The 13,134-nt window shown below is 41.3% G+C and overlaps 1 protein-coding gene across 1 annotated transcript in view; it reads left to right on the top strand.

The window, feature by feature from the left end:
• WDR38 (WD repeat domain 38) overlaps window positions 1–13,134 on the top strand; it is a 182,282-nt gene that overhangs the window by 11,929 nt on the left and 157,219 nt on the right. The window contains exon 2 of the mRNA XM_089693386.1: window positions 581–701. Coding sequence (XP_089549512.1) covers window positions 581–701 — 121 coding nt within the window. The remainder of the gene's footprint in view (window positions 1–580; window positions 702–13,134) is intronic.

Below are 13,134 nucleotides of genomic sequence, written 5' to 3'. Positions count from 1 at the left end.
GCACAAGCAGAGGTGTCCTGTCGGAGTTTGATCTTAGTGAGAGTGATGTAATAAGCCCAGGGGTGGACTGATAACCCATGGGGCCCCGGGCAATAGGGGATCATGGGGCCCCTGTGTCCTTGCCCAAACTCAAAAAAGCCTATGAAGAAGGTACCAGGGGCATCTCATGGGGACCCCTACTGACCCCGGGCCCTCGGGCAGTGCCCGAGTTTCCAAATGGTCAGTCCGCCCCTGAATAAGCCTTTATATGCTTCGAATTAAACTGTTGGAATGTTTCATAGTAGATAATCTGAAAAACTCATACAACTGGACAGTAACAGTGTGGTTGATTCTGGTTGAGCAGCAGCTAAAATGTTCACTAGGCTAGGCATAGATTAAATCTATTTTTTAAGTGCTTGGCACCAGCTTCTCTGGCGATTGCCTAAGTTTTTCCTGACTTTTTACATTTTCATTCATATAATTGTGCTGATATCCTGTATGCTTCTGTTTCTTTGGAGGAAGGTGTATATATTTATTTTCGTGATATTGTCTTCTTCTATTATAGTTGAAAATAATGCATCATTTCTGTTGTTTGTTTCAGGTGAATTCTTGTGCTGTGTCTCCAGACTGCCAGCTTATCCTCACATGTTCAGATGACACCAGGATACATGTTTGGGAAGCAAAGAATGGATTGCTAAAGCAAAAAGTAACAGGACATACAGGTAATCAAAAATTTAACCAAAAATTATTTCAGATGCTGGTGGTTATTACCTTTCCAAACCTGAGCAGTAAGAACTGCATTCTCTAGATCAAAATTCTTACAGTCAGGGCTTTTTTTCAGCGGCAACAAGGGGTAATGCAGTTCCGGCACCCCCACCACTGAATGTAGGTAATGGCAAGGGGGGCTGGAGTGTGCTGCAAGGTCTATTGATGCTGGCTGCACAGAGATCTTTTGTTGCTGGAGGAATCTTTTTCTGCGGGAGGTATCTAATGCTGCTGTGGAGGGCTACTGTTGCTGTGGTGGGTCTTATTTTGCTGAGAGGTCAATTGTTCCTGGGAGGGATCTATTGTTGCTCGCTGCTGAAGGGCCCATTGATGCTGGCATGCTGGCTGTGTATTCTGTTGTTGCTGGGGTGGGTCTTATTTTGCTGGGGAGTGAATTGTTCCTGGAAGGGAGCTGCTGTTGAGGGAAGGGTCTATTGTTGCTCACTGCTTAAGCATCCATTGATGCTGGCTGTGGGGTTGCTGTTTGGGAAGGGAGGGTCTTTTGTTGCTAGGCGGGGTCTTCTGTGGCTAGGGGGGATTTTCTGCGATGGGTGATCCATTGTTACTGGGGAATTTATTGTTGCTGTAGGGCAGGGATGTCAAACTGGCAGCCCTCCAGCTGTTGTGAAACTACAAGTTCCATCATGCTTCTGCCTTGGGAGTCATGCTTGTAACTGTCAATCTTGCAATGCCTCATTGGGGTTGTAGTTTGGCAACAGCTGGAGGGCTGCCAGTTTGACACCCTTGCTGTAGGGGATCAATTATACTGCTTATCTGGTTATCATTTACAAATTAAATAAAATTTATATAGCACCACAAAAAACTATGCTTGCTTCTGTATGCTTTCAAAGGGACAGTACCGGGAGGTGGGTAGGGGGTGGAACCAAGGAATGGTGCTCAGAGGTGGGTATAGGTGTAGACAAGGGGTGGCACAGAAAGGGGAGTTGTTGCACCTATTCTCTGAGAGAAAAAAACCCTGCTCACAGCCATCACATATCTCACTATTTGTAGGATTTCTCACTTGACATTGGTTACAGTGGCGGTAGAGAAATTGCTACTAGATTTACAAAGAAATATAAGAATCTATTGGGTTACTCAGCCTGTTAATATATACTCATATATTCTATGTGAAGGTAGTTGAAGCACTGAAAATATGTGAAGTGAAACTTCAGCTTGATGAGCTTTGTTTGATAGCAGGGGACCAAGTTCCTCTGAAAAAAAAAAAAGTATATATTGTCACCTTCTGCCAGCTTCAGAAACGTTCAAATTTTTTTTAAATGACAGGTGTTTAGATCATGTTGTTGTCAGTTTGGTCCTAAAATATCAAATGAATGAAGACCATTCTAGTCTATGTGACAGAACAACAGTAAGGCCTGTTTCACCTGGGCTTCAGCTTGTATAGGAGCATTGTGAACAGCAAGCTTTGACAAAGCATTTGTAGAGCTCTTAGCAAGCTTTTAAAGTATCATTTAAGTCTAGTTTGTAAATGCTGAACACAGATCCTAATGGGAGTGTTGATTGCCACTTTAAGGAATCTGCTAGCAGACTTCAGCAGGCTTTTAACAAGTGTGAAGAAGTGCTGGAGCCTGCTAGCAGCTTATTAAAAGTGACAGTCAGCACTCCCATTAGGATCTGTGTTCAGCATTTACAATCTGGAGCTGAATGGTGCTTTAAAAGCTTAAACAAGCTTGCTGAAAGCTCTGGAAATGCTTTGCCAAAGCTTGCTGTTCACAGTGCTCTTATACAAGTAGAAGCCCGTGTGAAACAGGGCTAATAAGCACATTAATTGATACATTGCATGCAACCACTTTTTTAGCAAGTGACCAGCCTGCATGTTAGTAAATGAGCTAACAAAAATACATACAAATCAAGGGCATTACTAGGATTATGAAAGACCTTAACAGAGCCTAAACGTACTCACTGTATGCACAGCACACATATGCCATATACCTTATATCTACAAACTTTTGTTTAAATACTGTGCCAAAAAAGTGCAAGCCCCACTGACGCCGAAACCTCAGCATAATAATTTTTTTTAAAATGCCAACTCTTTCATTATATATACTTGTAGCACTACCCCCTTAGGGATTGCTGTCTGAATTTGGGTCCCCCTATAGTCATGCACAGTCAGGCAATTAGCATCTTCCACACAGCTTTCAACCACAGACAGAAATCAGGCCTTGAGCTTTGGTTTTGTTGTTTTATTGAGATTAAACCTAGATAGGGTTTAGGGGTGTACAGGATGCCCAAGGGAACTGAAATCTGAGGACAACTTCCTGAACTAATCACAGCTTTTCTCTCTTATAGAAAAGCTCCATAAAAGCTCCATTTATATTACCCCAGGCTGTAGAGCAATGGAGAGGAGCCCAGCAATCTGGAGGTTTTCCTTCTGAGCAGGGGACCTGACTTCTGTTCCCTTAAATAAGGTGCACAGAGGGCTAATCTGGTTGCTCACCAGAGTGATCCTTCCCCAATCTGCCCAGGGGGTGTAGGTGTACTCACTCAGATACTCTTCTGTACAGCTTGTGGAATGGCTGCTGCTACCAGGCCTATCAGCTGGGCTGCTCCTTCCTTGCCACAGAGGTGGTCCTCTCTCAGGGGGCCAGTGCGTCCTAAGGGTTTTCTTCTCCTCTCTGGCAGGCCCCATCCCAGCAGGCCTCCTGGTAGCCTTCTTCCTCCAGCCTCACATCTTCCTGACTCACACTCCTCTCCCACCACCACACTCCAACTCCCCCTACTGAGCAAACTAACACCTTTAAAGGAAGTCCAGCCCCTTGCCAAACCTCCTGTTGTAGATTGGCTGAGGTCTCCCAAAAGTGCAGCCAACCACTCCTCAGATCCACTCACTGCTTCCAAGGCCCTCCCCCTGAAAGCCTCAGAGCGGGTGGAAAATTCCAGAGGGGCTGGCCTGCAGAGTCCCTCAGCCCTGACCTGAATTTGACCCCTCTGGATATTGCACCAGAGCTGCTGTTCAGCTCCTATTCAACCATTAGGGATCTAGCTCCACCTAGTGTAACTAGGAGGGTGCTACATCCATTTTCTGCACACAGAATATAGACATAGAGCTAACACTTTATCGTACCTTAAAGAAGCACTTCAAATAAATAATCAGAGATGGGACATGACTCGTCTATGGTGGGGTAAGGAGCCCCATGTCCTGCTTTTCCTCTGGGCTACCTACCTCTGGCTTCTATCTTACCTATTCAGGTATTTTAACACCTTATGATGGGTAACAAGAGTAACCCCAAGTTCTAGTTGTGTCCAAAGCCAGAAACATTCACAGCTTGTACCAACAAGGAGGGTGAAACCAACACAGCTGCTTCATGCAGAAATTCATCCCTACCTTAGAGACTGACTGTGAATGTTTCCACTGCCTCACCACCAGCAGACTTACTAGAAAAAGAGCAACTTTTTCCCACATGAAAAAACACAGACATCAACACAGACCTGCACTCCTACATCAGGTCACTGCCGACAAAATAAGATCTGAAAGAGCATGTTTTCAGGACAGTGGAGTCTCATACACTGGATTTAAGGCAGTTAAACAGGACATTTTGCAGATCACTAACAGGGTGGAAAGGTTCAGAGGTCTAGAGAACATATTCTTGCTAGACTTGATGATCATGTACCAGCGGTCTCTCCCCACGCCAGCCAAATCCTTGATTTGGTAGATGATTAGGAAAAAAATCACATGAGAAGAAAACATATTTTTGTTCTTGGCATTCCTGACACCCCAGAAAGGGCCTCTATGCTCCAATTAATTTTTAACCAGCTATTAAAGTGCCCAAAAGGTGACCCATTGTGAATTGATTGGACTAACCATTCTCTTGGACCAAAAAGGGCAGATCTAAGGCAACCGAGGGATATTATGACAGGTCCACTATTATGGGGTAAAGGAAGCCAGCATGAAAGCTTCAAGGAATTCAAATAAGTTCTTATTTAACTGTACTTAGATTCAACTACCTCCTGATTTATCCAGAAGGACCCTTTTTCTGTATAAATCACTGAAACCATTGCTAGATCTGCTACGTGAACACCAGATAAAATGTATCTGAGGATACCCATTCCAGATGACTGCATAAAAAGATGAAGTCAGTCACCTTTAAATCACTGGGTGATTTGTCAAACCTGCTGGTAACACATCAGCTTCCTCATGTCCAGTTACTGGGTTACTCCCATTTTACCAGGCCTTGATACCAGGGATGCCTGGAAAACTACCCCACAACCCCCTCCCCCTCTCCGGGCCAATATGTTGCAATACATTTGTAAGTCTCAACTAGACACATAACTTTATTAGGCACAACAGGAGGAAATTTACATAGACTTTTCTAGTATCTGGAAAATCCATTATTCTTGCTTGTTCATCTGCCCAAAGTAAGTATGTCATCAGTGAACACCTTACCTGTTTTTCCTTTTTTGGAACATTTACTGTTTCTCCTTTTCAGAGCATTTACAATTTAAAACATTTGAAATTTGAAACAGTTGCTGTAGTTCAGAGTTTTTCTTTTCCTTTTTTATTTTTAATAGGTTTGTTACCAGAGACTCTTTAACCCTTCTCAACACCTATTTAATCCTTTTGTCCTTCATATGCCTATGCTTTCACATTACTGACATTCCAAGAATTCCTACTGTTTACAATATGGTATTTATGTTCAATGGCTACAGAACAGATCTTACAATGTTAGCCAAGGTCTCCTTCACTAGACTGTTGCTATTTTACCCACACCTTTGAACTTTTGGTACTGTCCACGCATAGGCGACTGCCTCTATTTGATAGAAAAAGGATTCCCTATGGTTGGCAGACATAAAAACACCCACTTGCCACACTACTGTTTCCTGCATGGTATAATGGAAAACCCACTGACAACCCCACTCATTCATTGCTAGGCTTCATGTACACAAGCCTACTCTGACCGCCAGCCATGAAAAAATGCAAAACGCAGCAAGACCGCGGCAACTGCAGTACCGTGTTTCTGCCACGGTTTTGTGTTTTCCCACTGTCAAAAGGTTTCTATCCTGAACGTGATTCTTTTGCGTTCAGGAGAGAGAGGTTTGACCTCACCTAAACGTGGCAGCTCCTAAACTCTGCTAAAAGCCTATGTGTACATGGACACATAGGCTTTTATGGAATTGAGTTTAGGAGCTTTGGCAAAAAAATGCCAAAAGTTCCTAAACTCAAGTTTAGGAGCTGATCGTGTACATGAAGCCTAGGATAACATGTATTCATTGTTAGGCTAACGTATCCTCACTACTTATGTGCATCCTTCCTTCAACTCACATTGCATTCTTTTGTCTAATCTAGGTCTGCATGTGGAGGGCACAGTATAATGCAGAGCTGCTAATTATAATATACTGTACGTATATCTGAGACCATGTGTTGTCTCATCCACATGCTATGGCCCCTGGGGATGACTGGTCTTACAAGTCGTCTCTCTTAGGCCTTCAATATCAATAAAAAATACTTTTTGGAAGGATTACTATTTTGGATCCTGCAATATTGTATACTGACCTTAAAGCAGTATTAAGCCCAAAAGAAAACATTTTTATATTGCACCTTACCAATTCTTAGATATGGTGTCTGCATTCAGTTTCCTTTTTAGGCTTTCATTCTTGTATTTTCATCTGGACAAGTCTGTTGTTCCTTTAACAGAACAAGCTGTCCTGCAGATGTAGCAGAGGGTTGAGCCAAAACCATTTAACACTGACAGCAGTACTTATAATGACCAGCTTTTGTTTCTTTATTTAAAACTTTTATCCCAAAACAAAATAAAAATGAATGTTGTAACTGCTTAAAAAGTGTTAGCTGGGAATTGGCTTTAATTTTTTGATTATCTTTCCAAGCAATAAAAACATGCAAATAGAAGTCACAAACTATGACAACAGTACACAGACAATACATTGCTCCAGCACCAGCAGTCAATACAGCCAAAGGATCTTGTAGAACAAATAATACATATTTGTCATTATACAGTATAGATTTAGGATACATAAATCAAGACATTACCAATCCACCACAATTGAATAATCCATAATCAACCACCCCATTAATAACATATAGCAGCTACATCTCCCAATGGGACTCATAGACCTACACAGAGCCCAGAAAACAATAAAAAAATGCATCACAGAATCCCCATAGAACCAAAAATGCAATTCTGGAAAGATGGGTGTACATTGCAAACTTATTGGTTATGTATTGTAATTTCTGTAAGAATGCTCCAAAGATCGCTGGAGATAAATGGGAGCAGTTTGAAATGGTCGACCAATTTAGGTAAAGTATCAATTTTTAAGACATTGATTCTACCAAACTCCAACAATAGCAAAGAGGACTAGCACCAGAGGTCAGATTTGATAGACTTAGAAATCCTACATATAATTTAAAAATAAAAACTTGGTGTGGTCCCTTAAATATATCAGGGAAGCAAATTGTAATCTGAGGAGAAAGAAGCTTATATAGCATTTACTGAGTTTGAGAGGGATGTGTGTAAAAAGTTCAGGCTACTAAGCCTAGGTTCACATTGTGAACCACAAGTGAATTGCACCACATCCGCAATTCTTATTTGATTCTGTGAGGTGCGATTTGAGCCTATTAATTTTGGATTGCTCAAATGGCACCACATCCGCGTCAAAAAGGCAGCTTTTTTTATCACACTGGAACTAGATCGCATGGGTGTTTATATCCATGTGACACGGTTCAAGCAACCACACTGCACTTGCGACCTAATTTTGGGGTGTTGTTAACATTCCATTGACACCAGCAGCAGATCACAGAACACGGTGTGATTGCTATGCGATGTGGGAAACACAGCAATCGCTGTGTTTCTCGCATCGTATCAATGTGAACCGGGGCTCAAATCACCAAAATGCTTGGGTTCTCTCAACACTGCAGCTAAACTGGTCACAAGTGAAGTATCTTAGATCAATAATTCATCTGCATCAAGTGCAAGCCTATTTTCTGCTGGGCCAAAAGTCATGCCATGGATACAATGATTTTTACATTAGGCATCAGCAAGAGATATATTTTTATCATGTTCCATTAGCAATGGTGAAACATAGTAACATTTAGTACAGCATACAGAGCATAATGTTTCTGAGTGTGTAATGAACAAGGAATGTTGCAAAATCCTGAACGCTGCACCCTGTAGGGTCTATTCACTAACAGTAATAAAAGTATCTCATGCGATAATAGACAAGTCAGTTCATCAAAAGTAAATTGCCGCAAATTCGATACATTTAGAGTTAATTCACTAAAGATTATCACATGTGATATTTGTTGTTTTTTATTAAATATCACATGCTATAGTAAGAGAATCAATTCATCAAAGTAAAATATTGAATTTGAGGAAAATAGCATAGAAATTTGAGATAAATAATAAAGTAAATTCACTAAAAAAAACATTCATTATTTGTCTCATGGTTCAGGAATGTACAACACAACAATGAGGGGAACTCTGTTCTGGCCAGTAAGCAAAATAAAAGCAATATATTAGGACTGGTTCACACTTAGGTACGTTCCTGTGTGATACACGTGATCCCAGTGCAGTGCAATTTCAGGCCACTCATTTGAATGGGCTGAAATAGCACCAGACCGCAGAAAAAAACACAGAGCAACCCAATTACATGGTACTACTGTACCATGCAATCCGGTGAAGGCAAGAGCACTGTGTTTTTGACCTGCATTTGGGGTGTCATTACGTTTACATTGACACCTCCTTCAGATTGCAACTGCAATGTATTTAGAAAGCAGCACAAGAAACACACACAGAATGCAGGTTTCCTGCCCTATATTCTGGGGTAAACTGGCCCTCAGTGTGAAATGTTATGCCTTTAGCTCAGGAATGTAAATAAATTGTAACACTGCACCAGAGGGAGATCATTAGCTGATTGAAGGCACACTAACAATGTATTAATACATGTATTAATTCACAATATTTCATTCACAGATCAATTCTGCCTGTGGTGCAGTGTTAAAAAATGTGATAAAACAACATAACTAATTCAAAAAGTGCTAAATATTGTAAAACACAAATATTTGACACATTTGTGAAATCATTTTTTTAGTGAATTGACTACTTTTGAGATAAATACCACATAAATGATTTTAAAATTATGCTGTCCTCCAGTAAAATTTCCCTCCTCATACCCAAGCAAAAATCACCTGTCACGATCGCGGCGTCAGACCCCAGCCCTTCTCACCAAACTCATGACTGAAGGACTAGCCGATCTAAAACCGCGATGTTACGTGCGGAACAATGCCACACCCAGCTGCACCCTGCACAATGATTTTCCAGCTAATTGGACCACAATCAATGTACCGACAGCCTGAGCGATTGTTACTGGGTCAGGTTAATTATGCAATTAACCCTTTAAACTGCCACCACCTCCTTTTTGTACAGAGAAAGAGGAAACTCGGCGATATCAGTTATAACACTATAATGGTTCAGGTAATTGTCTGTATAACATGGTTATACAGAGGGTTAAACAAACACAGTAGCGTTCTCTTTAGAGGCAGGAATTCATAAATTGCAATAGAGCGCTATAGAAACAGTTCAACACTTTCAGAAGGAAAGATTTATTACTAAAAGGTCAAATGGGTACAATAAAAATATTTACAGAAAAAAATGTAACTAAGATATATATATAAATATACAGAGACTAACAGCACAGCAGAGAGAGGTGAAAGGGTTAAGGTACTTGCCAAAGTCCTGGGTTAGCAGATCCAAGTTTCAGAGCGAAAGGGCATGGGTCTCCCCAGGTGGTACTGATGTTAAAAATGGGAGAAGTCGTCCACACTTTTCTTAGGCCTGAAAGCCTAATTTGTAGTTCCCCAGCAGGGGGTGTCTCTGAAGTCAAGGACCAATACCCCGTTTAGGGCGTGGAGGTCTGGGCGTGGACCTAAACTAGAGACAAAATCCTGTGTAGTTCATATTTTGGCTCATAACTTTTCCTATGCACAAGTGACATTCCACTTGCGGGTAGATTATTATGCAGACATGTCTGAGGATTGATTAGATATGAATTATGAAATTATACACTGAACGGTTCACAAAATCTATTTGTCAGCTTTCCTATGTATTCGAGACAAGGCGAGTGACCTATCAAATTGTTTGTCTTCTCTTAGCCAATCTGACGATATGTCTGGTTTTTATGTAAGTCTCCCATATTCCAAGATATGAGACACAGGGGAAAAATGGATTTTTAAAAGTGTTAGCTGGTCCCGCCTTCCTTGGAATGTCTTGAACTCCAGGGAAAGCTTGCCTTATCTTATACGAGGGGTTACATTTTACTGGTTCTTCGGAAAGCTAGGCCCCAGCTCCCTTGGGGACATTATAGCTCCTAGCCCCCTGCTGGGCCCTGCCCTCCTGTGACACTCCTAACACACATACACACTGGCCAAATGTCGCTGTGACTCTCAGAAAGGGAGGGGGAGAATGAGGGGGAAATATGTTTGTCAGGATGGTTAACCCCTTTGCCAAGATGGTTCTTAAGAAAATGGAGGACTGCGTCAGTCTCTGGGTATACGCTGTTACATCACCTTTCCCTCAAGTAACCTTCCCAAATTAACTATCAAACATTCACCTTTCCTCTTTTACAGCCTACTTCTGCACCGCCCCCAAATCAACAAATCACCTCTCTGTCCACAGGTCACCTCTGCACCCCCCCTTCCACAAGTCACCTCTGCACCCCCCTTCTTTCCACAGGTCACCTCCAAGACCCCTGTCCAAAGATTACCTCTGTACCCCCCCCCCCCACCTACAGCTGACCTCTGCACCCAGCCATCATCTATACACCGCTCTCACCTTAACACGTCTCCCTCCCTGTCCACAACTTTTAACTCTACACCCAGCCCCCCTCCATATCTCTCACCTTTCTACCCGCCTATATCTACAACTTTCACCTCTGTACAGCTCTCTCATCTACATTCACAGATGTCATCTCTGCACATCCTCTCCATTCACAGCCCTTACCTTTGCACCTCCTTCCTTTATCTTCAGCTCTCACCTCTGTGTCTTCCCTCCATCCACAATTCTCACCAATTCTCACCTGTGCGCCCAACTCCTCACCTATATCCACAGCTCTCATGTGTGTCTTTATAACAGTTGCAGCTGGCATAGCTCTGTTAGTATATCACACTGATTCGGTTTTGCCTTGTATATCAGACAGATCCCTTTTAAGACCTGTAGCACAGAGATCCTGTGCACCAAAAAAGTTGAGTGTATTCTATTTTTAAGTAATAAATGGTGTTTTTTATTCAGAAAGCACTATATTTCCTTCTTTATTCTGAGTGTATTACCAATATCCATCCAAGGATTGCTAAGGATGGAGATGGATTAAAAAGCATTAGTGGATTGGAGGAAGCCATCAAATCTGTGGTATAGGGGACCCCACTACAAGGGGCAAATGCATTAGACCTACTTGTGAGATGTAATAAAAAGGTGAGAGCATACCATTGCTGGTGAAGGGTTATCTGCACGTGGTGACTATAAAAAAGGAGAATTATTAACACAGAATGAGAAAGTGATAGATGACACGGTTGAATTATTGGACAAGAAGGATATCAATGAGAATATATGAACACTTGGGACTTTTTTTGTCACAGTAAATGGTGTTGATTTTGCAAGATATATTGTTTGATATAAATGCATATGATATATGCATGTTCATTTAATTTTGTTTTTTTGTATAGTTGGAATGTATGTGATGTCTCTATAGTAGCACACAGCATATGATTTTATATTTTATCACTAGGAATAATTGTACTGCAAGGCACTGATTCATTTATATTGTTCATTGCATAACCTGCTCATGTAATCTACAGTATGTTGGCTGCACCATAAGAACCCTACATGTTTGAATTGGCGAACACAGGAGATTGATTGGGAGTTGAAGCTTAGACCATAGCATGCCCTACCACTTTGCTACAAAACACCAAAAATCCACAAAGTGTTCGCCATAGAATTCATTTCTTCCCAAATCATGACTACTAAGAGATTCCATAAGCTTGACCAGCAGGAAACTTAATGGATCTACACACTATACACATTATCACCTATAGGCTTAAGTAAGGATCCCATAACTCTTTTATATATGCTATGAATTAAATTTTTTCTGAGGTTCAACCATTAAGAAACAGACATCCATTATATTAATTCAGACATTACCACTTACATATGTACACTTTAGCCACAGTTGCTACTTTACTACTTTTTTTATTGAATCAATTACTGTTTCCAGTACATAGATTCTCTTTATAGCTGGCCTTTGGCCACTTTTGGTATCAATAATTTTATGAATGAAATATTAGTATGTAAAATGTTTTATTTCTATTGGATCAACTACAATCAATAAAACTACAAACAATAGGAACCCCCATTTTTAAGTGTTTTTTTTTTAATTGCAGATTTTATAGCAGCTGTTAGCCTGCAGTTTCCCATCCACCTTTCCTGCTTTTGATCACTATGTATACTGTAGCACCCCTGCCAAACTCCAGGCTTGAAAACAAGGTTTTGTCCTCAAATGCATCACTTTGCTCCCCAGCTCTCCACCCTGACATTGTCTGCCCCCCATCTTCCCAGAGGTACAGCCAAGGGACTGTGGACATTGCTATCGTGCAGATCAATGAAGTAGCTCATGGTATATAGTAATGACAACAGCAAGAATAACTTCACAGTCCCACCACTGGCCATGGCATATGGACTGCTACTGCAACTGGACTGTTCCCTTTTTGCCTGAAGTGTGATATCAGTGGAAATGTGTGAGCTGTCACTTTTCTTTTAATAAACAAATGTTACCCTAATTTATTGCTTAAGATCCATGTGCTCTATTTTTTGCTGTTATTGTTCTGGCCTGTGGGTGCCCTCCCACAGGGCACTAGGAATAATTGTACAAATGGCTGCAGCTGCAGGATCAAGTGTAACTGCTCCTAATTCAGTTTCTCCATCCTGCACATTTGCTACAAACTCTTACGATTACATGGCTCTGTGGACATGGCTTACTAAGTACCTTGCACTTTTGTTTGCCATTTTAATTTGTTAAAATTTAAATATTACTTAGTGACCCTGCCATGAAGAACCTGCTTTGCCACTTCATGTTATGGGGTGATAACCTCCTTCTACTGATCACCTGCATTATCATTCTGTCACATGTTCCTGGCTAAAGCTATATATGGCAGTATCATTGGCCATTGCATAGGCACTGTCAACGGTTGTCACCATCAGAAAGTCCAGTCCAGAGCAGGAAAGAAAATTGCTTGATTCTCCCATCAACAGTCAGCGTTGATGGGTGAATCCCTCCCACCGAGCTGCTAGCAATAGTTGCATGTAAAAACTGACATTCTGATTATACCCAAGTCATACAACAATCAACTTGGGTACAATCAGTCTACCCATA

Source organism: Staurois parvus, unplaced genomic scaffold (assembly GCF_062004578.1).
Source record: "Staurois parvus isolate SC_StPar_1 unplaced genomic scaffold, SC_StPar_1.0 ptg000630l, whole genome shotgun sequence".
NCBI classification, from domain to species: domain Eukaryota; kingdom Metazoa; phylum Chordata; class Amphibia; order Anura; family Ranidae; genus Staurois; species Staurois parvus.
The sequence above is the reverse complement of the archived record's forward strand: the minus strand, read 5'-3'. Positions and strand labels throughout refer to the sequence as shown.